This window comes from Marmota monax, unplaced genomic scaffold (assembly GCF_021218885.2).
Source record: "Marmota monax isolate L192 unplaced genomic scaffold, Marmota_monax_Labrador192_F-V1.1 WCK01_AAM20220418_F8-fsc00173, whole genome shotgun sequence".
Lineage (NCBI taxonomy): Eukaryota > Metazoa > Chordata > Mammalia > Rodentia > Sciuridae > Marmota > Marmota monax.
In genome coordinates, this window is record NW_026694620.1 from 2979028 (window position 1) to 3003744 (window position 24717).

The 24717-nt window shown below is 32.7% G+C and overlaps 1 protein-coding gene across 7 annotated transcripts in view; it reads right to left on the reverse strand.

Moving 5' to 3' along the window:
* The window catches only part of Cep112 (centrosomal protein 112), a 472978-nt gene that overhangs the window by 421564 nt on the left and 26697 nt on the right, over positions 1–24717 (reverse strand). For all 7 annotated transcript variants that reach the window (XM_046422633.2, XM_058572199.1, XM_058572198.1 and 4 more), the window contains exons 6-7: positions 2215–2305; positions 390–467 (exon numbers count right to left, since the gene is read on the reverse strand). In XM_046422633.2, the coding sequence (XP_046278589.1) occupies positions 390–467; positions 2215–2305 (169 nt within the window). The remainder of the gene's footprint in view (positions 1–389; positions 468–2214; positions 2306–24717) is intronic.

Consider the following 24717-nt stretch of genomic DNA (forward strand, 5'->3'; position numbering starts at 1 on the left):
GTATTGTACAATGTTCACACAATGGTGAAACCACCTACTGACACATTTCTTAGAACATATCCCTGTTGTTAAATGATATGTGATGATATCTATCATATAATTCACTTTGGTATCTTATGAGATAGTATCTTAAAATATTATTTAACTATTTTATGTGTATATCTCTCATTTCACCAATAAGAAAGTTAGCTTGCCAAGGACAGGAAATATTTTATATTGCTTTGGAACGGTATTTGTTTCCCATACTTAAAGTCCTTCTTAAAATCAATATAATAATAGACATCTAGCATCCAAAATTCAAGCACTAGAATTAAATTAGCTCAGCTGTAATTCACATACAATATGACTCTTCTACATCAACATATGCATCAAAAAAATGCTACTTTTACCCCAAGATTCCAACTATTCAGGCGAGGTTCAAGGTCACTGTCATCCAAAGAAATAGGAGATTTTTTCAAATGAACTTCCTGAAATATAAAATAGAAAGGGAAGAAGAGAAGGAGAAAAGAAATAAAAGATGAGAGAATGGAAGAAAGAAACAAAGGAAACAAGAGGAAGAAAGGAAGAGCAAGAAGGTAGAAAACAAGACAAAATATATGTCATTCAGAGTAATGAGAGTTTTTTGTACTTATTTGGTAATGCTATATTACCCTCCAAGGAAAGGATTATGTTATAACTAAGCTAGAGTTCTCAATTCTAACTAATGACTGTTTATTATAGCTGCTTGGGGCTATGAGATGCCTTAACAATATATTCACACAGTAACTAGATTTAGGGAAAAAAAACATCAAAAGAATATTTTAAAAATTAATCCAGACTCTCCTCTTTAAGTTCTTTTACAAAAAGTTTTAATTGTGGTATACCACAGTAGCTTGAAAGGGGTTGGGGGGTTGGGGAGGAACACTTGAAAAGATGAATTATTTACTCTCATTAAAATTAGTTAACAGGGAAGTTTTGTGTTGATGTCCAAAAAGCTCTTTGTTCTTAAATTAATTCTAACTCATACATTGAATAAAAAGAGAAATAAGTTTTGGATTCACATTATGAAAACACAATTATGGGGATTCTTTACTTTTTAAAAAAAAATTCTGCTTTTTTTCTCCTGTATTACTACATTACATATTTATCAACCAGATTAAAACTACAATTAACTGAAGACAACCTAAGATCTGTGGCCAGAAATTAATAATTCCAAAGCACTAAAAACTTAGAAAGGTAAATCTGTATAAAATAATAATGTCTATTTTATAGCCCCAAATTTTTAAAGTTAAATTTGTTGATACAGCATTTTCATGCTTTTGTAGAAAGCCTCATTACTAACAAATAAACCTCTTTACCTATCTTCATTTAAATTAATATAAAGTGATGAAGGAAAAAATACACTAAAATGTTCTGCATACTTTACTAATCTCAAATTTATGTTCAACAAAATGTTGACTTTCCATTATTTATATACTATATTAAAATTCATTATCACTTCTTACTGATGGTACCTTGATTTTTGTGTTTTCTTTGTGAACAGAACTTCTTAAATAAAAAAACATACCTGCCTTGATTGAGTAAATATACCGTAAATTATTATTAAAAGTGTGCTGCCTCTTATATTAAATTTCATGTTCCAAACTATCATTGGAGAAAATGAAATGAGTTATGTTTAAAGAAATATGTGCTAAAATAGTCACATGTTATACATGATGTCTCCTGTAACTAAGTCATATACCCAAGATAGCCAAAGTAGGAAATAAAGACTTCAGTGAGCAAGTGCAATTTTTCACTTTGCAAACCTTATTCAAACTAAATCTTTGTTAAACACAGAGATGCAAGAGAGACATTCATATTTGAAAATAAAAATAGTTCACCCCAATCAGAAAAGCAGTGTTTCCTATTTGACTATAAATTAATCCCTATTTCTTCTTAATTTCCAAGTGTTTATTAGGTAAAAGGGGAAAAATAGATAAATAAAAAATAAAATGTTTCAGTTTTTCTTCAATATGCTGGAGAAATGATAGACTTAGCAGCATACCTTAGAGTCTCTGAGAAAACAGAAGGAATACCATGGTACACCACTATCTTTCACATCAAAATGTTCTCCTTTTCCTTCATACTTTATTCATTGTTTTTAAGTAACCACTGGAACTTTGACAATATAAAACTAAAACTATGTGGAGTTATTTTAAACAATTAAGAACAAATAAATGTAAAATACAATCTTACAGAGTTCTTTGGGTTAACATTTTGTTCTTCTTCTTTGTAAGATGGACTTATAGAGCGTGAGCTCATTCGGTGCTTCCCAGTGTATTGCTCTCTATAAAGATATCAAAACAGCAAAAATCAAAATCTGGAGAATTCAGAGGACACAGAGTGTTCAAATCTACAATCACCAAGTCTTTTCTTTTGAATGAAATGATTGATAGTTTATATTCACAATGATGGTTCAACAGCAGAAAAAAAGATCTACAAATAATAACCATTTGTATTTTTCACATTTTATTTCATTTAGAGTAAATCAAAAGTAAAATGTCCCACAAATGCCATATACTTGCTTATAAATAAATTCTATTTTAAGTGAGACTATAATAAATCATATGTATTTAAATCTTTTCTCCTCCTACACATATTCATATTTATATTTTGAGATCATATATTCTGAGAGATCATTGTTTACAGCTTAGCAAATTTTGTTGGATTTAAGACAAAACCTTAAAATATATAAAATAACAAAACTTTCAAGGAGCTTAAAGTCTCTATTAATCTGAAACCATGTTAGAAACCACATATATAAAATCTTTTATTAAAATATATACCATGTTAATTCATGTAAAATGTGATAAGTACAGGATAAGAAGGAAGACAGTTTAAATGCACTTTACCAAAAAGACTCTTCTCTAATATATCATACAAAGATACCATTCTCAAATATACTACTCCCACCTAGAGTCTCTCTTTATGTTTTAATTCAAGTTACTTCAATGAAAGCCCCATGGTTATGAATACCTATTCTCTATTCAACCACTTCAAGAAGTATAAATCAGAAATTATTATAGAGCAGGACACCCCCATCCATGTTTACTTTTCCCTACAGTGGTAGTCACCCCCAATCAACTAAAATCTGAAAATGTTAAAGAGAACATTCCAGAAATGAACCATTCATAAATTTTAAATAACTTTTAATTTGGTATACTATTATAATTGTTCCTATTTTCATATTATAGTTAATATCTTAATATGCCTAATTTATAATCAAACTATAAGAGATATGTACATAGGGAAAAAATAGAGTATATGCAGAATTCAGTACTATCTACAGTTTCAAGAGCCTTAGAACCTATTTTCTATGATTAAGGGGACCTCTGTATAGGGAATTAAGAGTCACTAACTTTCAACCACAACCCATATCAGGATTTCCTCACAAACACAAAGTATTCCCAAAAGACAAACTATGAGTTCAAAAAGTTCATATTAAAACTCATAGTATATTTTTTGGTAGCAACACTGATAAAAATAATAATCCCTAATCTGGTTACTACATATATAGAATATCTTTAAAAATCTGTTCTGTCGGGGCTGGAGTTGTAATTCAGTGGTACAGCATTTGCCTAGCATGTGTGAGGCACTGCATTCGACCCCTAGCACATGAGAAAAATAAATAAGATAAAGGCATTGTGTCCATCTACAACTAAAAGAAAAATATTTTAAAAATCTGTTTTAAAAAGAGTGCTATTCATTTTTCATACCCTTAAACAGTATCCCAGATATACAAATAGTTAAAATCAAATAGACAAAGTAATATTTTGAGGATAATTTCACCAGTCAATGTACTTGAGCTGATACACGCTTTTACAACTCAGTGTGTTGGAAGAGGCAATCTGATAAGCAGTGGCCTATTCTTTAAAAATTGATTAAGCAATCATAAAAAGAGCTATACTTAAAAATTGAAAAATGTTTAAATATTAAAAGTAATTCTCATAGAAAATATTAATAAAAAAGAAGCCTGAAACATTTATCTATTTATTGCACAGGGTGCATACATAAAATAACACATTCTTTTGATTCACATGTAGCTGTCCTTTATACCAATGAACCTCTTTCCCTTCACAATAAATTTTCAGAAGTTACTGGATCCATGTCCTAACCTGTCATATACTTTTCAATCAACTATAAATTGACTTCTACTTACAGTAAAAGTACTATAAATAAGGACATCAGTGGTCTCCTACACACTCAAGCAAATGAGTTGAAATCTCTCTTTACCATACTTGATCTCACTAGAATATTAGAAATAGTGTTTTAAATGTGTCACATTCATTGGCTCCATAAAACCATTCTTCCCTGGTTCTTGTCCTGTACTTCAAAAATATCCTTCACAGTAACTTGCTCTGGTTTTTCCTTCTCTACCAACACCATTTGTGTTGCAACCCCAGGGTTCTGTGTCTAACCTCTTTGTTTTCATTTTACATGCTTTTCCTGAGTGATCCAATATACTATTAATATTTCAAATAATAAGAAGTTTTGCTTACCAAATCTACATCTCCCATCCAAATTGTTCTCTTAAGACTACAAATCCATTATAAATACAAATTGAATAGCCCTGTCTCCAATTCAACATGTCCAAAACTAAACTCATTAAATTGGCCCTTAAACAAGTACCTACGAAAGCCAAATAAAGCAAAGGCATTGCAGAAGCCAGCTTCTTGGAAGGCAACTGATCCAACTAAAGGAGGAGGTCAGATTTGCTAAAATCTGGCTAGTATAAGAAACACAGGACATTAGGCACAGAAGTTTCATTTCTTGCCATGAGACTGTCTCCAGCTGGAAACAAAATTAACCTGAACTCAAAATACAAAAACAGCCTCAAATTCACAGTGATGGGGCTAGTGGTCAGGGTGAACAATGCAACTGTGATTGGGAGAAAAATGACAATCCTAAAAAGTTTCTTTATGAATTACTAGTGCTCCTGCCACACAGAATAGTAAGACAGTATACATCTGGTACTGAGGACATGCTCATAAGTGAGCTCATGATATTGTACCAGGGCCAACTAGAAAAGGAGGCTATGGCTCAATAAATTCCAGGGTGTCAAAATTTACATAGAAAGATGGGGTTAGGATTGTGGCTCAGCGGCAAAAGCACTCGCCTAGCATGTAGAAGGCCCTGGGTTCAATCCTCAGCACCACAAAAAAATAAATAAATAAAATAAAGACATTGTGTCCAGTTACAACCAAAAAATAAATATTAAAAAAATTTAAATTAACATAGAAAGAAAAAAATTCAATACCTTAGTAAAATTTTCTAACATACCGTTTACAACTCTTTAACAGTAAAACTACAGGAAATATAAACTCTCCAATTTGCTCTTTTCTCATGCTGAACTAGTTCAACACTTTCAAAGTATCTCATATTGATTCCAAATAATAAACATAAAGTTGGCCCTATCCAAACAGAGATAAGCAATGAGATACATAATAAAATCTAAAGCCTAAAGAATGGCCAAATGTCCTTCTGAAAAAAAAATTAATTAAGGGGATGATGTCAGTAATACAGCAGAACATGAAGCCCCAAACCCTCCTTTCTTCTATAGACACACAAATTCAACCACAATATGCAGACCAATTCCCTTTGTGAGACATCCAGAACCAGTATGAGAGGCTCCTATACCAGAAACAATGAAACAAACTGCACTGAAGCAGATAAGAAAATTGGTGACATCTCTTGCCACAACCTTCCTCTAAACAAACAGCCCCATATGATCAGGAGGAAATCCCCTGCTCCCAGCTTCTCCCTAGGAAGGAAAAAAGAGGAATGGACAATACATCCAACGTTCTGACTTTCCCAGGGGGTACTTGAGGGTCTGATTTCTGTATCTGACAAGAATAGGCCACAAGTTGGGAACTGCTGAGAAAAAAGGCTATGGCTTGAACTAGTGTGAAAAATCTGGTCATAGCCCCTCCTACCAGCTCATCAAAGAATTACCTTCTTCCTAAGGAAGGAAAGAGTTGGAGCATCCATGTAACATTCTGATTTTTGGAGGAGGTCACCTGACGAACTGGACTCTGTAAGAACTAACAGGACCAGGGGCTACTGAGAACAAAGGAATAATTTGTACTATTATGTACTCAGAGCCAGAGTTCCTCTTCCTGCTTTGGCATGATATGACTGGGAAACTCAAAGCCCACAGTTTCTCTCGGGGGGGGGGGGGGGGGGGGGGGGGCGGGGAGAGACTAAAGTATATGTCCAATACTCAGACATTTTAGAGTACTGCCCGACGGACTTGGTCCTATTTTATCTCTCTTGATGCTCTGACAGGATCAAGTATACAGGTGGGTGAAATTTTTAAAAAGAAAACAAACAAAAAAGAGTCAGGCTACTGCTCCTGAAAACCTGCAGTACAAGGGAAAGATACCAGAGGGAGCAAGATATTACAAGTTCCTGAAAAGAGAAATTAGCAAATACCCCTAATTAAGAATTTGTACGTGACAGTCCAGAGGAGATACATCCTCAGACAAGGTTTGAGATGGGCTTGGAATCTCCACTCAGACTGATTCTTCAAGGTTTTACATGTACAAAGACATAGTTCACAAAGATAGGACAAGAGTACTATTTTCAGGTATACAGACACCAACAAGAAGTATTAAGGAAAATGAAATACGGAACAAAGGAACAAAATAAATCTCCAGAAACTAACCCTAAAGATATGGAGATATATAAATTATTGACAAAGAAATCCAAATTAACTACCATCAAAATACTCAATAAGCTTAGGACAATTATGTATGTACAAAAAAAGAATGTAAAAAAGTAGAAGGAAAATGTTTCTAATAGAAAATTAGGAAATTAAGAGTGTAATAGCCAAACTAAAAAATTAACTAGAGGGGTTTAACAGTAGCCTGGATCAAGTACAAAAAAAGAGTCATCAAACTCAAAAACATCACATTTGAAATGATCTAGTAAGAAGAAAAAAATAAAGGAGAATGAAAAGCAATGAAGCTGAAGGGACTGTGGGACAATATCAAGCAGTACAATATATGTATTATTGTAATGAAGAAAGAAAAAACAGAAAGAGGCATTAAGATTATTTAAATAAATAAATACTTAAAGAAAGCTTACTTAAAGAAATAATCTGGAAAGGGAAATGGATCTCCAAAAAGTTCTAAACAAGTTAAATATAGAGAGATCTACACTAAGACACACCATGAATCAAATTGTCAACACTCAAAGAAATAAAGAGAGAAAAGTAACTCATATTCAATAAAGGAGTCCCCATAGGATTTTCACTGGATTTCTCAGAAGAAACCTTACAGGCCAGGAGAGAATGATACATTCCAAATACTGAAAGAGAAAAACTGCTAACCAAGAATATTATATCCTACAAAACTTTCTTTTAGAAATGAAGAAGAAAGACTTTCCCAGATATAAAACTTGAAGGAATTCAGCACCAAAAGACCCAACTTAGAAGAAATGCTAACAGGATATCTTCAAATTGAAATTAAAGGATGCTAATTAGCAGCATGAAAACCCATAGAAATGTAAAGCCACTGGTGAAGGTAATTATATAGTGAAATACAGATTACCCCATTAATGTAATGTGGTACATAAATCATTTCCAACTTTAAAAGTTAAAGAAAAAAATCTTAAAATTCAACTATGATTATAATATTTTGTTATTGGATATATAATACAAAAAAAGTAAAAACTGGGACATTAACAACATAAAGCATGGAGGGAGTAATAATATAGAGTTCTTCTGCATGATCAAAGTCAAATTATTACTAGCCCAAAATACAGTAGTCCCATTATTCATGAAAGATACATTTTAAGACCCTTCCCCATTCCACTGGAAACCTTAAATAGAAGATATTACTGAATCATGTGTGCAATACTAATAACAGACAGCTATTAAGTTACTATGGGCAAGTAACATACATAGTGTGGATAAACTAAACAAAAAGATGATTTGCATCCCAAGCAGGATGGAATGAACAGCACAAGAATTTATCATGTTATTCAGAATGATGCACAACTTAAAATATATGGATTGCTTATTTCTGGAATTTTCCATTTAATATTTTCTGACTGAAGTTTACTGTGGGTAACTGAAACTACAGAAAGTAAAACTGTTATTAAGAGAGGACTGTCGTAGCCTATTATAACCAAAACATGATTTATGTAAGCCTTATAGCAACACAATTTTTTTTAATGTGGTAGACAAAAAATATAAAGAAAAAGAATCAAAGCATACCATACCAACCCAAAATAAAATAAACTCACAAGAAAAGACAATGAGAGGAAAAAATGTACAAAGGAATTGTAAATCAATTAGAAGGCAATTTACAAATAGCAATGCTAAATCCACAAATAAGTAAAAATTAAACAACCAATGAATCAAACAATAAATAACAAGGAAAATTAGAAAATATTTTAAGATCAATGAAAACAAATACAACATAATAAAATTATGGGATGCAGTAAAAGCAGTGCTAAGAGGAAAGTTTATAGGTGTTAAAGTGCTTATGTTAAAAAATAAGAAAAATCTCAAATCCACAACCTAAATTTATACCATAAGGAACCAGAAAAAGCAGAACAAACTAAACCCAAAGCTACCACAAGGAAGGAAATACTAAAGATGAGAGCAGAGATAACAAAATAGAGAGTAGAAAAACAATGAAATCAACCAAGGAGGCAGGGAGGTTTGTTTTGGTTTTTCTTGAAAAAGATCAACAAATTGACAAACTTTAGGCTCCCAGGACTAGGAAAAAAAAAAAAAGTTACTCAAGTAACTCGAATCACAAATGAAAGAGGGGACATTACAACAAATTTCATGGAAATGAAAAGAACTCTCAGAGTCCTACAAGAAAATGTCAACGTATCAACTAACCTAGATGAAATGGAAAAATTCCTCAAAACACATAATCTATCACGACTGAATTGTGAAGAAACATGAAATCTGAACCAACCTATAACTAGTAAGGGGATGGAATCAGTAATCCAAAACCTCCCAATAAAAAACCGCTTAGGAACAGGTGACTTCACTGGTGAATGCTACCTAATACTTCAAAGAAGGAATTAACATCAATCCACCTCAAACTCATCCAAAAAATTGGAGAAGTGAGAATTCTTCCAAACTCACTTTACCCTAATACTAAAATGAGACAACACTAAGAGAAAAGAAAATTATAGGCCTATATCCTTGATGAACACAGATACAAAAACTCTCAGCAAAATATTAGCTCAATTCAACAACAAATTAAAAAGATCATACATCATGATCAAGTGGAATTTATTCTTGTGATTACAGGATGGTATAATATCTGCTTAACAATAAATGAATATACTGCATTAAAAGAAAGAAGGATAAAATTTTTACAACCATCTAAACAGATACAGAAAGGGTACTTGACAAAATTCAACATTCTTTCATGATTAAAAACTCAGTAAGTTAGGTATAGAAGGACAATAACTCAAAAAAATAAAATAAGGGCCACAAATGACAAGCTCATAGCTAACACAGTACTCAACCTTGAAAAGCTAAAAGCTTTTCTTCTAAGATCCAGAATAAGGTAAGGATGCTCATTCTTACCACTTATATTCAACATAGCACTAGAAATCTTAGGCAGAGCAATTAGGTAAGAAAAATAAATAAAAGGCTTCCAAATCAGTAAAGAAGGAATAGTATCTGTTTTTAGATATAACCTTATATTTAGAAAACCCCAAATATTGCATTTAAAAAACTGTCAGGAAGGATAAACAAATTTAGTAAAATTTCAGGATACATAACCAATAGAGAAAAAGAAGTAGTTTTTGTTTTTTGTTCTTTTTTTTTTTTAGTTTGACTTTTTTTTTTTTTTTTTGGTAGTTGTAGATAGACAGCATGCCTTTATTTTTATGTGGTGCTGAGGGTCAAACCTAGTGCTTCACATATGCTAGGCAAGCACTCTGCCACTGAGCTATAGCCCCAGCCCCAAGAAATAATCTTTTTTTTTTATAATAGAACCAAACAGAATATACTATCTAAGAATAAATTTAGTCAATGAAGTTTTTAAAAAAGGTATATAATAAAAACTATAAAACATTTTTGAAAGAAACTGAAGAAGACAAATAAATGGCGAAGTACACTGTACTCATGGACTAGTAAAATTAATATTGTTAAAATAACCATACTCTCTACTAAAGCAATCTATTATCAAAATTCCAATGGCTTTTTTTACAGAAGTAGAAAATATAATCCTAAAATCCATATGTAACTACAAGAGACTCTGAATAGTCAAAGCAATCTTGAACAAAAAGAACAAAGCTAGAGATATGACCCTTCCTAATTTCAAAATATATTACAAAAATAAATGCTAAAGAAGATATGGGAAAAAAAGGAACCCTATAAAACTACTAGTGGAATTGTAAATTAGTAAAACCACTATGGTAATCAGCATGAAAGTTCCTCAAAAGACTAGGAATAGAACCACCATATGACCCAGCTATACCACCCTGGATAGTTATCCTAAGGAATTAAAGTCATATAATTCTATAGCAATACATGAACACCCACATTTGTAGCAGCACAATACACAACAGCCAGATTATGGAACCAGCATAGGTGTCCATCAACAGATGAATGGATAAAGAAAAATTGGTATATATATATATATATATATATATATATATATATATATATATATATATATATACACACATGGAGTTTTATTCGGCCACAAAGAACAATGAAGATCCAGAGAGGTTTTCAAGATGGCAGAATAGAGGAGGTCCCTTTCTTAGCTGCTCCATGGAGTGAAACCAAGAAAGCAGACAGGCAGCTTCTCAGCAAGGTAGGTGAACAAAAAAGAAGAGAGGAACTTTACTGGAATTTAAAATTGGACATTCAAAGCAGACCATGGACTCAGGAGATTAGATATTATAAAATAAAGAAGATATCCTCAGCTGTACAGCTACTGCCTCAGCTGGGCCTTAAGCACCAGCCAGAGCAGTCCCTCCATGAGCATAGAGGAGGGATAAGGAAATTAAAAGAACCTGTATTTTGGGGAGGCTGGAGGCATGCCAGGGTACAAAGGGTGTGAGATCAAGGACACTGCCCAGCAAACCTGAAAGATGTACTACACAATATCTGTATGTAGGGCGAAGCTGCCATCTCTCCAGGAGGTATGCAGCTGCTGTGTGAGAACTGGCAGCTGATGGGGCCCGAAATACAGGCCCACATTAGGCCCACGATATAGAGTGTGCTTAAGTGACCAGAAGAAAAATCAAACATTGAGAGAGGTTTACACAGGTCATGGAAACCCACTCAGCACTACCCTTCCCCCTCCAATCCAACTGCTTGCGGGACCTTCTGGGAGAGACGCATCTGGCCGGGAACTTGGAAGGTTGGGGGCAGGAGAGATTGTTTGGAAACTGAACTGGAGACCAGGAAATATGGTGCCCGAAGATGACATGGCTCCCCTACCACACAAGTGAAACCCAGGGGAGATCCGTGGGTTACAGTCTTCCAGTGTGGACCAGCAAGTACTGGATGCTGGAGGTGCACTGATATAAAGTCTCCAGATCAACAGGTATTCAGCGAAGAACAGGGAGCCCACCTAAATCTAAACCCTGCCTCCAGGAGTTCTGCCTATAGGATTACCTCTCTCACTCCATCAATCCAGAGGGTGAGGCATCATGCTAGAGGGAACCCCACCTAAAACTACTGAGAAAAGTAACTGAGAATCTTTTGAACTCCAATAGAAAGAATTCTTCAATTTTCATCAAGATCCTTTTTTCCTTTTTTTCCGCTTACTTGTAACTTTAATGGTACATGGACATTTGTACATATTCATATTTGGGTTTTTTTCTTATTTCTACCATTTTTTAAACCAGTTACTTTTCATGGATTAGATTTCTGTGAACTAGGATGTTTGATAAGTATATTTTAATTTTGTTTTTTATTCTTTTATTTTTATTTTTAATTTATTTTTTAAATTTTTACTTTATATATATTTTTCTATTTCCCTTGATTGTCTCTTTTCTGCTAATAGCCAAATTCTATTGTTCTCTCTTTCACTCTTCCTTTAATTTTTTACTTCTTCATCTCTCCTCCTCCCTCATAGTCATCACATCCTATATCACTTCTGTTCTCTTCCTGCCCACCATTTGAAATTGTAAAGTCTTTTGCAAATTTGCTGTTTTTATTGTAGGTAATAACTGATCATATAATCTCTATTTATTGTGATAACTAATATTTTAAACATCATAGTAAAAACTATTTGGTTTAATGGTATAAATTGTTTGCATTGGTTGTTACTATCATTTGTCTCCCGCTAAACAATGAGACACTAGAAACCTTCAGGGACACTATAAGTCCACAGAGTAGAAATTTTACTGCCTCAGATTCATAGTGTTAGATGGGCAGGCACACAAACAACATGAAAAAGGAAGGAAACAAATCTCCCCAACAAACCAAGATACTCCAGTAACAAAATCCATCCACACCACAGTGGAACCAATGTCAGAGAAGGAGTTTAGAATGTACATAGTTAAAACTGATCTGCGCAGTAAAGGATAGTATAAGAAATGAAATCAGAGAGAAAAAGTTAAAGATCACTTCAATAAAGAGACAGAGATTCTGAAAGAAAAAAAAAAGAAGAAATCCTCAAAACGAAGGAAACAATAAACCAAATTAAAAATTCAATAGAAAGCATCACCAACAGACTAGACCACTTACAAGATAGAAACTCAGGCAGGGAAGGCAAAATTTATAACCTTGAAAATAGAGTTTAGCACAGAAAGAAGATGTTAAGAAACCATGAACAGAACTTCCAAGAACTATGGGATAACATGAAAAGACCAAATTTAAGATTTATCAAGAGGATGAAGTTGCAGAGATACAAACCAAAGGAATGCACAAGTTTTTCAATGACATAATATCAGAGAATTTCCCAAACCATAAGAATGAAATGGAAAATCAAATGCAAGAAGCTTACAGGACACCAAATTTACAAAATTACAACAGACCCACACCAAGGTACATTATAATAAAAATGCCTAACATACAGAATAAGGATAGAATTTTAAAGGCTGCAAGAGAAAAATATCAGATTACATATAGTGGGAACCCAAATCCTTTAAAGTTAGGAAGTCCTGGAATAACATATACCAAGCTCTGAAAAAACTGGATACCAACTAAGAATCCTATATCCAGCAAAATTAAGCTTTAGATTTAAAGATGAAATTAAAAACCTTCCATGATAAACAAAAGTTAAAAGAATTCACAACTTGAAAGCCTAAACTACAGAACATTCTCAACAAAATGTTCCATGAAGATAAAATGAAAAAAAAAAAGTGAAAACCAACAAAGGAAGGAACTACACTAAAGGAATAGTCAACCAAAGGATAAACTAATTCAAATTAACAACCAGAAATAAACCCAATTGACTGGGAATATAAATCTTATCTCAATAACAACCTTGAATATTAATGGCCTAAACTCATCAATCAAAAGATGTAGATTAGCAAATTGGATTAAGAAACAAGACCCAACAATATGCTGTCTTCAAGAGACTTCACCTCATAGCAAAGACATCCACAGACTGAAGGTGAAAGGACGGGGGGAAAAACATATCACTTACATGGATCACATAAACAAGCAGGGATTTCTTTTATAATATCAGAAAAAGTGAACTTTAAGTCAAAGTTAATCAGAAGGGACAAAGAAGGCTATTTCATCCTGCTTAATGGAATTATATGTCAACAAGACATACCAATCATAAATATTTCTGCCCCAAACAATGGAGCATCTAAGTAAACAAAACCTTTTCAAGAATCAAATAGACCACAACACAATAATACTGGGTAACTTTAACATGCCTCTGTCACCTATGAATAGATCGTCTAAACAAAAACTAAATAAAGAAGCTAAAGAAGTAAAAAATACAACTGATAATTTAGACTTGACAGACATATGTAGAATATTTCATCCGTCAATGACTAAATACACTTTCTTCTCAGCAGCACACAGATCCTTCTCTAATACAGACCAGTAAGCTATCACATATGTTGGCACACAACTGTACTATTACCTTAATATATTTTAGCATCTATAGGGTTATTGTGGTAGCTCCCTTTCCACTGATATTTTGTGTTCTTGCTTTTCATCTTGATGAGACTTGTTTGGTTTTTATCACATTTTAGCTGTATTATTTCTTCTCTATTTCATATATCTCTGCTCCTACTCTTATTTTTTCCTTCCTACTACATAATTTGAAAATAATTTGATTGTTATTCTATCTTCTTTCTGATAAGTACTTTAAGTACTTAAGTACAAGTACTTTAAGTCACAAATGTTCATCTGAGTACTGTTTCATCCCAGAGATCCTGATATTTTAAGCTTTTATTATCACTTAGTTCAAAGGACTTTTTATTTATTTTCTGGTGCTTTCTTCCTTGACCTCTGAGATATTTATAGGTGTGCCATTTAATTTTAAAATAGTTGACATGTTGGGGTGGGGTTCTATATATCTTAAGGTGATTGATTTCTAATGTAATAAATCATGCAGGAAACAGTCTGCATGACTTCAAATTTTAAAAATTAACAGAAATTATTTTTATATTGATTGTATTGGCTAGATACATGTCAAAACTGAACAAACTGAATACTTTAAATATGTGCATTTATTATACTTCACTTTTACCTCAATAAGGCTATGGGGATGGGCTGAGGTTGTGGCTCAGTTGTAGAGTGCTTGCCTACTACTAGGTACTAGGTTCGATTCTTAGCACCACATATGAATGAATAAATAAATAAATAAACAAGCACCACATATAAATAAATAAATAAATGTCCATCAACAACAAATAGAATATTAGGAAAAAAAAAAAATATATATATATATATATAAAGCTATGTCAAAAAAAAAAAAAGTTCACCCAGATAAGCCAACCAAGGACCTGGATCTTCTGCCTTGATTTCAGCATAACTGTTCTTTTCAAATTTGAATATTGCCCAGATTTTTTTCTGCTCGCCAGCCTTATTGTTACCTCTTGCAAGGTTTGCCAGATAGCAAGATTGAGGCAGTCACCCCCATAATTTTCTAACCATTGCAGTTTACTTCAACTGTAAGTAGTTAATACATTACATCCTATCTTCAAAGCAGGAATAATACTTCAGGAATAACTCAGTGAATATCTCGGTAACTGTCACTGGGCAATGCAACTGGGTAACATTTGAATGGACTCCACATTTGGGTACTCCAATTCAATAAGCATGGAAACACAACATGTTTAGAATGGGAAGGGTCAAAAGGGATTTTTTATTCAATTCTCTCATTTTGTAGATAAACTGAATTCCAATGAGGTGAAAGCATTCTCATCACATCCTTCAACATTTCAGATTTATTTGAAATAAATATTAAGTTATTAAGTAAAAAAAAATTTAATTATGTCATTTACAGAAAAATGGATGGAACTTGAGAATACTATATTAAGCAAAATAAACCAAACTTAGAAGGTCAAAGGACATGTTTTGTCTCATGTTAGAGAAGAGAAGCTAGAGAAGAAAAAAAAAAGGGGGAGGGAAGATCTCATGAAAACTGAAGGGACATCAGTAGAAAGTACTAGGTTGCCTTCTAGTAGTTTTGCAGTTTCAGGTCTTTTGTTTAAGTCTTTAATCAATTTCTAGTTGATTTTTTTGTGTATAATATGAGATAAGGAACACCTTTTATTTTTCTGCTTGTGGATTTTCAGTTTTCCTAACACTTAAAGAGAGAACCCATTATCATTGTGTGTTCTTGGCACCTTTACAAAGATCAGTTGGGCATATGTGTATGGATTTATGCATAATATTTATATATATATGTACATTTATACACAATAGAATTCATTGTTGCATATTTGTATATGCACATGATATAACAATATAATTTGGTTAATTTTATTTCCCATTATATCCCCTTTCCTTCTTCTCCCTCCCCCTGAAGGGCTAAGGTTGTGGCTCAAAGATAGAGCACACACCTAGCATGCGTGAGGCACTGTTAATGTATCCACTTATAACTAAAAAATAAATATTTTTTTTAAAAAGAAAAATGAAAAAGTTATAGAGATTTGCTGGAAAACATTGTGCTTACCATTAACAATATTGTGCTATACACTAAAAAAAATTGTTAAGATGTTAGATCTCATGTTACATAATCTTGCAATAAATAAAATATGAGAAACTTCTGAATGTTTATTTAATTTGCATTCACAATGTGATTCAGGTGGCCACTGTGTGAAAGGGAAATTGAACAACCTATAATCATAAAACAGTGATTACAAATGAAAAACGTGATTACCTATTTTAAAATCACAATGGATAAATAAAATGGTAGACTAATATAGCAGAATATTAAAAAAATGGATTAAAAAACTAGTTCAAAAAATTCTCTGAAAAAACAAAAGCAAAAAAGTGATGAATATAATAAATAAAAGTGTAAGGGAGAAAGAATATAGATTCAAAATCTCTTAACACAGAGGCAAAATGAATTCCAGAAGGAGGAAACAAACAGAAACTGAGGATATAATGAAGAAATAGTACTGAAAATGCCAATCAAAACTGCAAAGAGGGGCTGAGTTTGTGGTTCAGTGGTGAAGTGCTTGCCTCGCACATGTGAGGCACTGGGTTCAATCTCCAGCACCACATAAAAATAAATAAATAAAATTATTGTGTCCATTTACAATTACTAAATAAATAAATATAAAAGATTGCATAGAGAAGTCTTAAAGACAGACTTTGGACCAGTTTGTCTTGGACAAAAATGCACTGCAATGGAAAGGATGGAAATGGTCTACCAGACTCTGATTCCAGAAGCAACTAAAAAGATAGTAGGAAGCATGACTATCAAAAAGTAAAAAGAGGGACCCAAAGTGCTCCACTAAAGTAGGAGAACAAAGTCAAACTCACCAAGAAACCAGAGGCTGGGCTGGAGTGCCTTGCTCTTGAAAGGAAGATGAAATTAAGAGCTGGTGACCACAAAAACAAACAGAAACTCAGGATATAATGAAGAAACAGTACTGAAAATGCCAATCAAGACTGCAAAGAGGGGCTGAGATTGTGGTTTAGTGGTGAAGTGCTTGAACCTTCACAGAAGAAGAAATATAATCCATCAACAAACATATGAAAAAATGTTCATCATCTCTAGCAGTTAGAGAAATGCAAACCAAAACTACTCTAAAATTTCATTTCACTCCATTCAGAATGGCAATTATCAAGAATTCAAGCAATAATAAGTGTTGGCGAGGATACAGGGAGAAGCCACACTCATACATTGCTGGTGGGACTGCAAATTGGTGCAACCACTATGGAAAGCAGTATGGAGATTCCTCAGAAAACTGGGAATGGACAACCATTTGACCCAGTTATCCCACTCCTTGGTCTATACCTATAGAACTTAAAATCAGAATACTACAGTGACACAGCTACATCAAAGTATATAGGAGCTCAATTCACAGTAACTAAACTATGGAACCAAACTAGATGCCCTTCAACAGATGAATGGATAAAGTAAGTATGGTACATATACACAATGGAGTATTACTTAGCCTTAAAGAAGAATGAAATTATGGCATTTGCAAGTAAATGGGTAGAGATGGAGAATATCATGCTAACAAGTGAAGTAAGCCAAACCCAAAAAATCAAAGGCTGAATGTTTTCTCTGGTAAGTGGATGCTGATCCATAATGTGGGAAAAGGGAGTAGGAAAGAATGAAGGAACTTTGGATTGTGCAGAGGGGAGTGAGGAGAGGGAAGGAGATATGGGGATGAGGACAGTGGAATGAGACAAACATTATTTACCTATATACATGTATGATTACACTGCCAGTGTGACTGCACTGTGTTCAGCCAGAGGAAGAGAAGTTGTGCTCCATTTGCATATAATGTGTCAAAATGCATTCTACTGTCATACATTATTAGAACAAATTTTTAAAAGAAAATAAATTAAAATGTAGAATTTAATGAGCTTTGACAAAAGTATGCACCTGTGTAGCTGCACAATAAATATACAAATTGTTCCCAGCACACCCCAAAATTTTCCTGAGACCATTTAGAATCAACCTACCTCCTCCTCCAATCCCAGATGACAAATATTTTCTAGAATCTCTTATATATGAAATTAAAACAGCATATACATTTGTATGTCTGGCTTCTATCACTGAAGATGCTTTTGAGATTTATCCATGTTGTTGCGTGTATCCAAAAGTCATTTTTATTGCTTAGTAGTATTCCATTATATGTATAAACTAGAATTTGCTTTTCTATTCACATATTGATGGACTTTTAGATGGTTTATACATTTTGGCTATGATAAATAAAGCTGCTGTGAACACTCAAGTATTTATGTAGACATGTTTTCATTTATCCTGATTGAATATATAGGAATAAAACTGCTTGGTCATATGCTATGTTATTAAAAATAAGAAAGTTCCAAACTGTTTTCCAAAGTGGTTGTGCTATACTATGTTCCCATCAATGGTATATAAGACTTCCAGTTGCATTACATTACCCCCATAGTGGTTTTCTAAATCTCTGCAATTTTAGCCCTACTAATGGATATATACTGGATTCAAATTGTGCTTTAGAATTTGCATCTACCAAATAAAAAACAGCACTGACTATCTTTTCATGTATGTATATCATCCCTTCATATAATTTCATTTGAAACTGTCTACAAACTCTTCTACACATTAATTGGATTGCTTTCTATCTTTTCTTGAGTTGTAAAAGATAGATAGATAGATAGATAGATAGATAGATAGATAGATAGATAGATAGATAGATATTCTATGCAAGAGTCCATCAGATATATGTAATGAATATATTTTCTCCCATCCCATTCTGTACCTTGCTAGGTAATTTCCAAATGACAGCTTTCTAAGAAAAAAGACTTTACAAAAATATTTTATTTAACTGTTCAGTTTTTACATCCTATTTTAGATGTATTTGTGTACTCCAAGTTCCCAAGATTTTCTGCTTTCTTCTAGAAGTTCTATAGTTGTGGCATTTTCATTTAAGTCTATGACCCTTTTCACTGTTTTTTTAATGGATATCAAGTTGTTTCAACACAATTTGATGAAAAGACCTCTTCCTTCAATTTCATTGCCATCGTTAGGGAAAATCAACTGATTATATACATGAGGCCTATTTCTAGAATTTCCATTCTGTTCTACAAATCCATTCTTTTCATCAATACTCCTGCCTTCATTAATGAGATTTGACATGAACATTAGGATGTATTTTTCAATTTCTGGAAAAATAAAATCTTACTGGGATATTGATAGGGATTTTTATTGTATCTGTAGCTCATCTTGTGTCATATTAACATCTGTAAAATATTAACTCTTCCAAATCTTGAACACAGGCTACTTTACTTATTGGTATCTTTTTAATTCTTTCAGCAAAGATTTTGTAACTTTCAGTGTACAAATTTTTTATCTCCCTGGGTAAGTTTATTCTAAGTAATTAATTCTTTTTGATGCTATTGAAAATGTTACTGAGTCTTAACTTCCTTTTCAGATTAGTCACTGTTAGTATATTAAAATGCAAATATTTTGTGTGTACTGATTTTGTATCTTGCAAACAGGCTGAATGAATTTCATCCTTAGGGTTTTTTACATATATGTAAACATATGTAAAACATATATGTACATTGTTTGTGAATAAAGATAATGTTACTTCTTTGTTTCTACTTTAGATGCCTCTTATTTCTCTGCCTTGTCCATACCTCTGGCTAGGACGTGTAGTGCTCTTTTGAATACACACGTATAAACAAACTATCTTCCCTTATTCTTGATCTTAATAGAAAAGCTTTCAGCCTTTCACCTAAATATTTTGGCTACAGGCTTTTCTTATATGGCCTTTTTATGTTGTGGTAGTTTCCTTCTAAGTTTTTTAATCAAATGTTGATAAATTTTTGTCAAGTGATTTTTCTGAATCAATTAAGATAATTGTGTGAGGTCTTTTTCTGTCATATTGTTAATGTGGTATATCTTAATTATAGACTTTCATATATCAAACTATCCTTGCATTCCAGGAAAAAAATCCCATTTGGTCAAGATATATAAGCCTTTTAGTTTGTTGTTAAATTTAGCTTTCAATTATTTTATTGAGAATTTTGCATCCATGTTCATCAGGTTTTAGCTTATAGGTTTCCTTTATTGTTGTGTCCTTGTCTGCCTATAATACCAGCTTAATGCTAGCCTCACACAATGAAATGAGAAGTGTTCCTTTCTCTTTTGATAAAGTTTAAGGAAGGATTAAGTATAATTCACTAGTGAAGTCACCTGGTTCCGGGTTTTTTGGGTTTGTTTTTTTTCCCCCGTTGAGAGGTTTTTTGATTACCAATTCCATCTCCTTTCTAGTTACAGACTAGCTCAGATTTTCTATTTCTTCCCAATTTAATCTTGGTATGTTGAGTGTTTTTAGAAAATTTTCCATATTATCTAGATTATTCAATACATTAACATACAATTGTTCATAAAGTCTCTAAAAATCCATTTTATTTCTGTCAAATTGTAACATCCCCCCTTCATTTCTGAATTGAGTGCTCTCTTTTCTCTTAGTCCTTGTAGCTAAAATTGGTCTTTTGTTGATCTTTTCCCAAAAAAATACACTTAGTAGTTTTTATTGATAGTCTCCATTGTTTTTCTACTCTCTATTTTGTCTATTTTTGGTCTAATCTTTTTTACATATTTTTTTAGTTGTTGACAGACCTTTATTTTATTCACTTATTTATATGTGGTAATGAGAATCAAACCCAGTGCCTCACACATGAGGCAAGCACCCTACCACTGAGCCACAACCCCAGCCCTCTGTGCTATTCTTTATTATTTCTTTCCTAAGTTTTCTCTTTAAGTTCTTTTTCTGCTTCCTTAAGGTGTACGTTTAACTGGAGACTTTTCTTCTTTGTTAATATAAGCACCTTTAAGACAAAAAATTTTCCTCTTTGCACTGTTTTCACAGCAATCCTTAATTTTGTTATGTTGGTTTTTTTGTTTGTTTTCATTGGTCTGAAAACATTTTCTAATTTCCTTTGTGATTTCTTCTTTAATCCATCAGCTATTTAAGTTTGTTAACTTTTACAAGTTTATGGATTTTCCACTTTCCTTTCTATTGATTTCTAATTTCCCTCCTTTGGGATAGGAAAAGATACTTTAAATTTTTTTGATTTCTTTACATGTACTGATTTGCTCTGTGGCATCACTTATGGCATATCCTGAAGAATGTTCCACGTGCACTTCAGAAAAAGCTGCTTTCTGGCTGCAGTGTTCTGTTTACATCTATTAGCTCAAATTGGTCTATAATGTTGTTCATATTGTCTATGTATTTCCATTTTTTTAACTTTATTCATCTTTTTTGGTACTGGAGATTGAACCAGGGACTTATGCACACTAGCAAGTACTCTGCCAGTCACCTATGTTCCAGCCTTTTTTTGTTTTATATTTTGAGAGTCTTGCTAAATTGACTAGGCTGACCTCTAACCTAGAATCTCCTGGCTCAGTATCCAAAGCAGCTGAGATTATAGGTGTGCAACACAGCACCAAGCTTCATATTTTCTGTTTCTTGATTGATCTTTGCCTAGTTATTCTAATTTTGAGAGTGGGGTACTAAAGTCCTGGAATATTACTGTAGAACTTTCTCTATTCTCCTTCAGTTCTATAATATTTACTTCATCTATTTAGGAATTCTGATGTTTGAAGCATATGTTTATAATTGTTCTTCCTAGTGAATTCACCCATTCATAATTATATAATGTCCTTCTTGGTCCCTATTAAAATTTTTACATAGTTTCATTTTGCCTGATATTAGTCACCCCTGCTCTCTGAGTTAATATTTACTTGAACAGTATATCACCTTCCATCCTTTCTTATCCAATCATGCATGTCCTCAGATATAAAGTCTCTTATAAACAGTATATAATTGAATCCTGTTGTTGTCTTAATACATGCTACCAATCTATGTATTCTAATCAGAAAATTTTAATTCATTTATATTTAAAGTAATTACTGGTAAGGAAGGACTTACTATAACTGTTTTGTTTTCTTGTCATCTTTATTGTTGTTATTTCCTATGTGGCTTCTACCTTAGTCCTACTTATTTCCTCCCTTACTGTATTCCTATATGTTTAGTTGATTTTTGTAATAATGTTTTAATTTTTTTCTCATTGCCTCTTGTGCATATTCTGTAAACATCTTGTGATTACCCTAAGATGAAACTTAAAATTCCCTAAGTTACAACAATCTATTTTAAAATTCAAGCATAATGACAAATAAAAGCTCTACTCCTTTATAGCTCTATTCATCCTCCTCGCTTTGTTATTTATGTTGTGCACCCATTATATATATTTACAATTATTTTATGCATCTTATTAATCATAAAAAAGAAAAAACGAGGAATTATAAACCTAAACTACAAGTTTTCTTATTTTTTCACATTTTTCTCTTTTTTATCTGATCAATCTAACTAAAGTTTATCAACTTCATTTATCTTTTCAAAAAAAATCAGTGTTGGGCTGGGCGCAGTGGTACACACCTGTTATCTCAGCAGCTCAGAAGGCTGAGGCAGGAGTACCTCGATTTCAAAGCCAGCCTCAGCAACAGCAAGGTGCTAAGCAACTCAGTGAGACCCTGTCTCTAAATGAAATACAAAATAGAGTTGGTAATGTGGCTCAGTGGTCTAGTGCCCCTGAGTGCAATCTCTAGTATCCCCCTCCCCTGCAAAAAAAAAAAATCATTGTTGGATTCTATTGATTTTCCTCTGTTGTTTTCTGTTACATTGATTTTCTACTTCTATTTTATTTTCTTCTTCTGACACTGTGTTCATTTAGGTCTTCTTTTTCAAGTTTCAAAAGGCTTTGATCACTAGTTTTAGATCTTACTTTTTCCCCTGAAAAAACACTAAAAACTTTTTAACCACTTTAGCTGCATCCCATAAATATGTCATCCCATATTAATCAAAAATATTTGATTAAAAATATTTCCCAAATTCTCTTCTAATCTCTTCTTTGACCCATAGGTTACACCAAAGTGAGTTTTCTTAACTTATAAACTTTTGAGGGCTTTTCTGGGTTAACCATTATTGTTGATTTCTTGTTCAATTCCAATGAAGAAAAAAAATATAATCTTCAACCACTGGAGATTTTTTTATGACCCAGTCATGACCTACGTGGGTGAATTTTCCTTATGCACTGAACAAATGCGGTTATTGGATGGCTATTTTATAAATATTCATTAGGCTGTAATAGTTTAGAGTATTCTTGAAATCTATATCCCCCTTTTTTTTTTTTTTTTTTTTTTTTTTGATCTAGTTGTTGCCTCAGTTTCCAAGAAAGGGTTGTTAAAATCTGTGGTAATGTTTGTGCATTTGTCTACTTATCCCTTTACCTGTTATTTTTGTTTTGTTTTTGCTTTGTGTATTTGTGTTGCTCTATTACTTGTTACTTACCCATTTATAATTGTTATAACATGCTTATGAACTGATTCTTACCATTTAGTCTTTTGTAATTCTCCTTGTCTTGAATTCTATTTTATCTGATATCTAAAATAGTCATTCACCTTCCTTAGCCTTATTGTTTCCACAGTACATCTCATTGTATTGTATTTTGTTTTTAAGTTATTTGTCTTTGTATTTAAAGTATGTATCTTATATATAATATTAAGTTGGTTACTGAATTTTTATCCAGTTTAACTTGAGTGTTAAGTTCATTTATATTTAATGTAATTATTAATATGGTTCTAAGATTTTTTTTCAAGGCTAAGATTGTTCTAAGATTTAGTCTATCATTTTGCTTTAGTTTTTACCCCAACTCCTTTTGTACTTTTCTTATATCAACAAAATAACTTCCACCTTGGACTGAAAAAAGAGACAATATGAAATTAAAAGGGGCCCAGACTGGGAAATAGTTTAATAATGTTTTAAGTTAAAAATACACTTAAAGGGCTGGGGATGTAGCCCAGTGGTAGAGTGCTTGCTCATCATGTATGAGGCCCTGGGTTCTATCATCAGAACCATAAAAAAAGAAAAATACAATACACTTAAAAACACAACCCACTTCTAGATATCTACCCAAGAGAAATACAAAGAAAAAATGGCCAATCAAAAACTTGAATTTCTGTAGCAGCTGGGATACAGTACTGAACACTAATGAGTAGTATACATGCTTAACATGCATTAAGCCCTGAGTTAAATCCACAGCATGCACACATATGCACACACAAAAACAAGTCCACAGCAGGAATATTCTAATAGTGAAAACTGAAAACAAAACAAATATCTACTTAACTGATAAATGGATAAACAAAACGAGATATAGTCATCCATGAAATGCCAATCAGAAACAAAAAGGAATGAACTGATTGATATATATATAAACTTAAAAACTTCAAAAGTTTTTTGAGAGTGGGGTACTAAAGTGAAAACCAGACACTTAGAACTACATATCTTATGATTCCACTTATGAAATTTTTAGAAAATTAAAGAACACAAATACAAACAGAAAAAGGAAATCATTGTTTGCCTAGGGCTTAGGAAGGCCTATGCTATACAAAAAAAATCAATATTTATTTCAGAGCTACAGTAATTAAGGCAGTATGGTAATAACACAGAGATAGATAAACTGACCAATGAAGAAACTAGAGACCAGAAATAAGCCTATACAAATAAGATTTCCTAGTGTATAACAATGGTGCCAAGGGGCTGGAGTTGTAGCTCAGT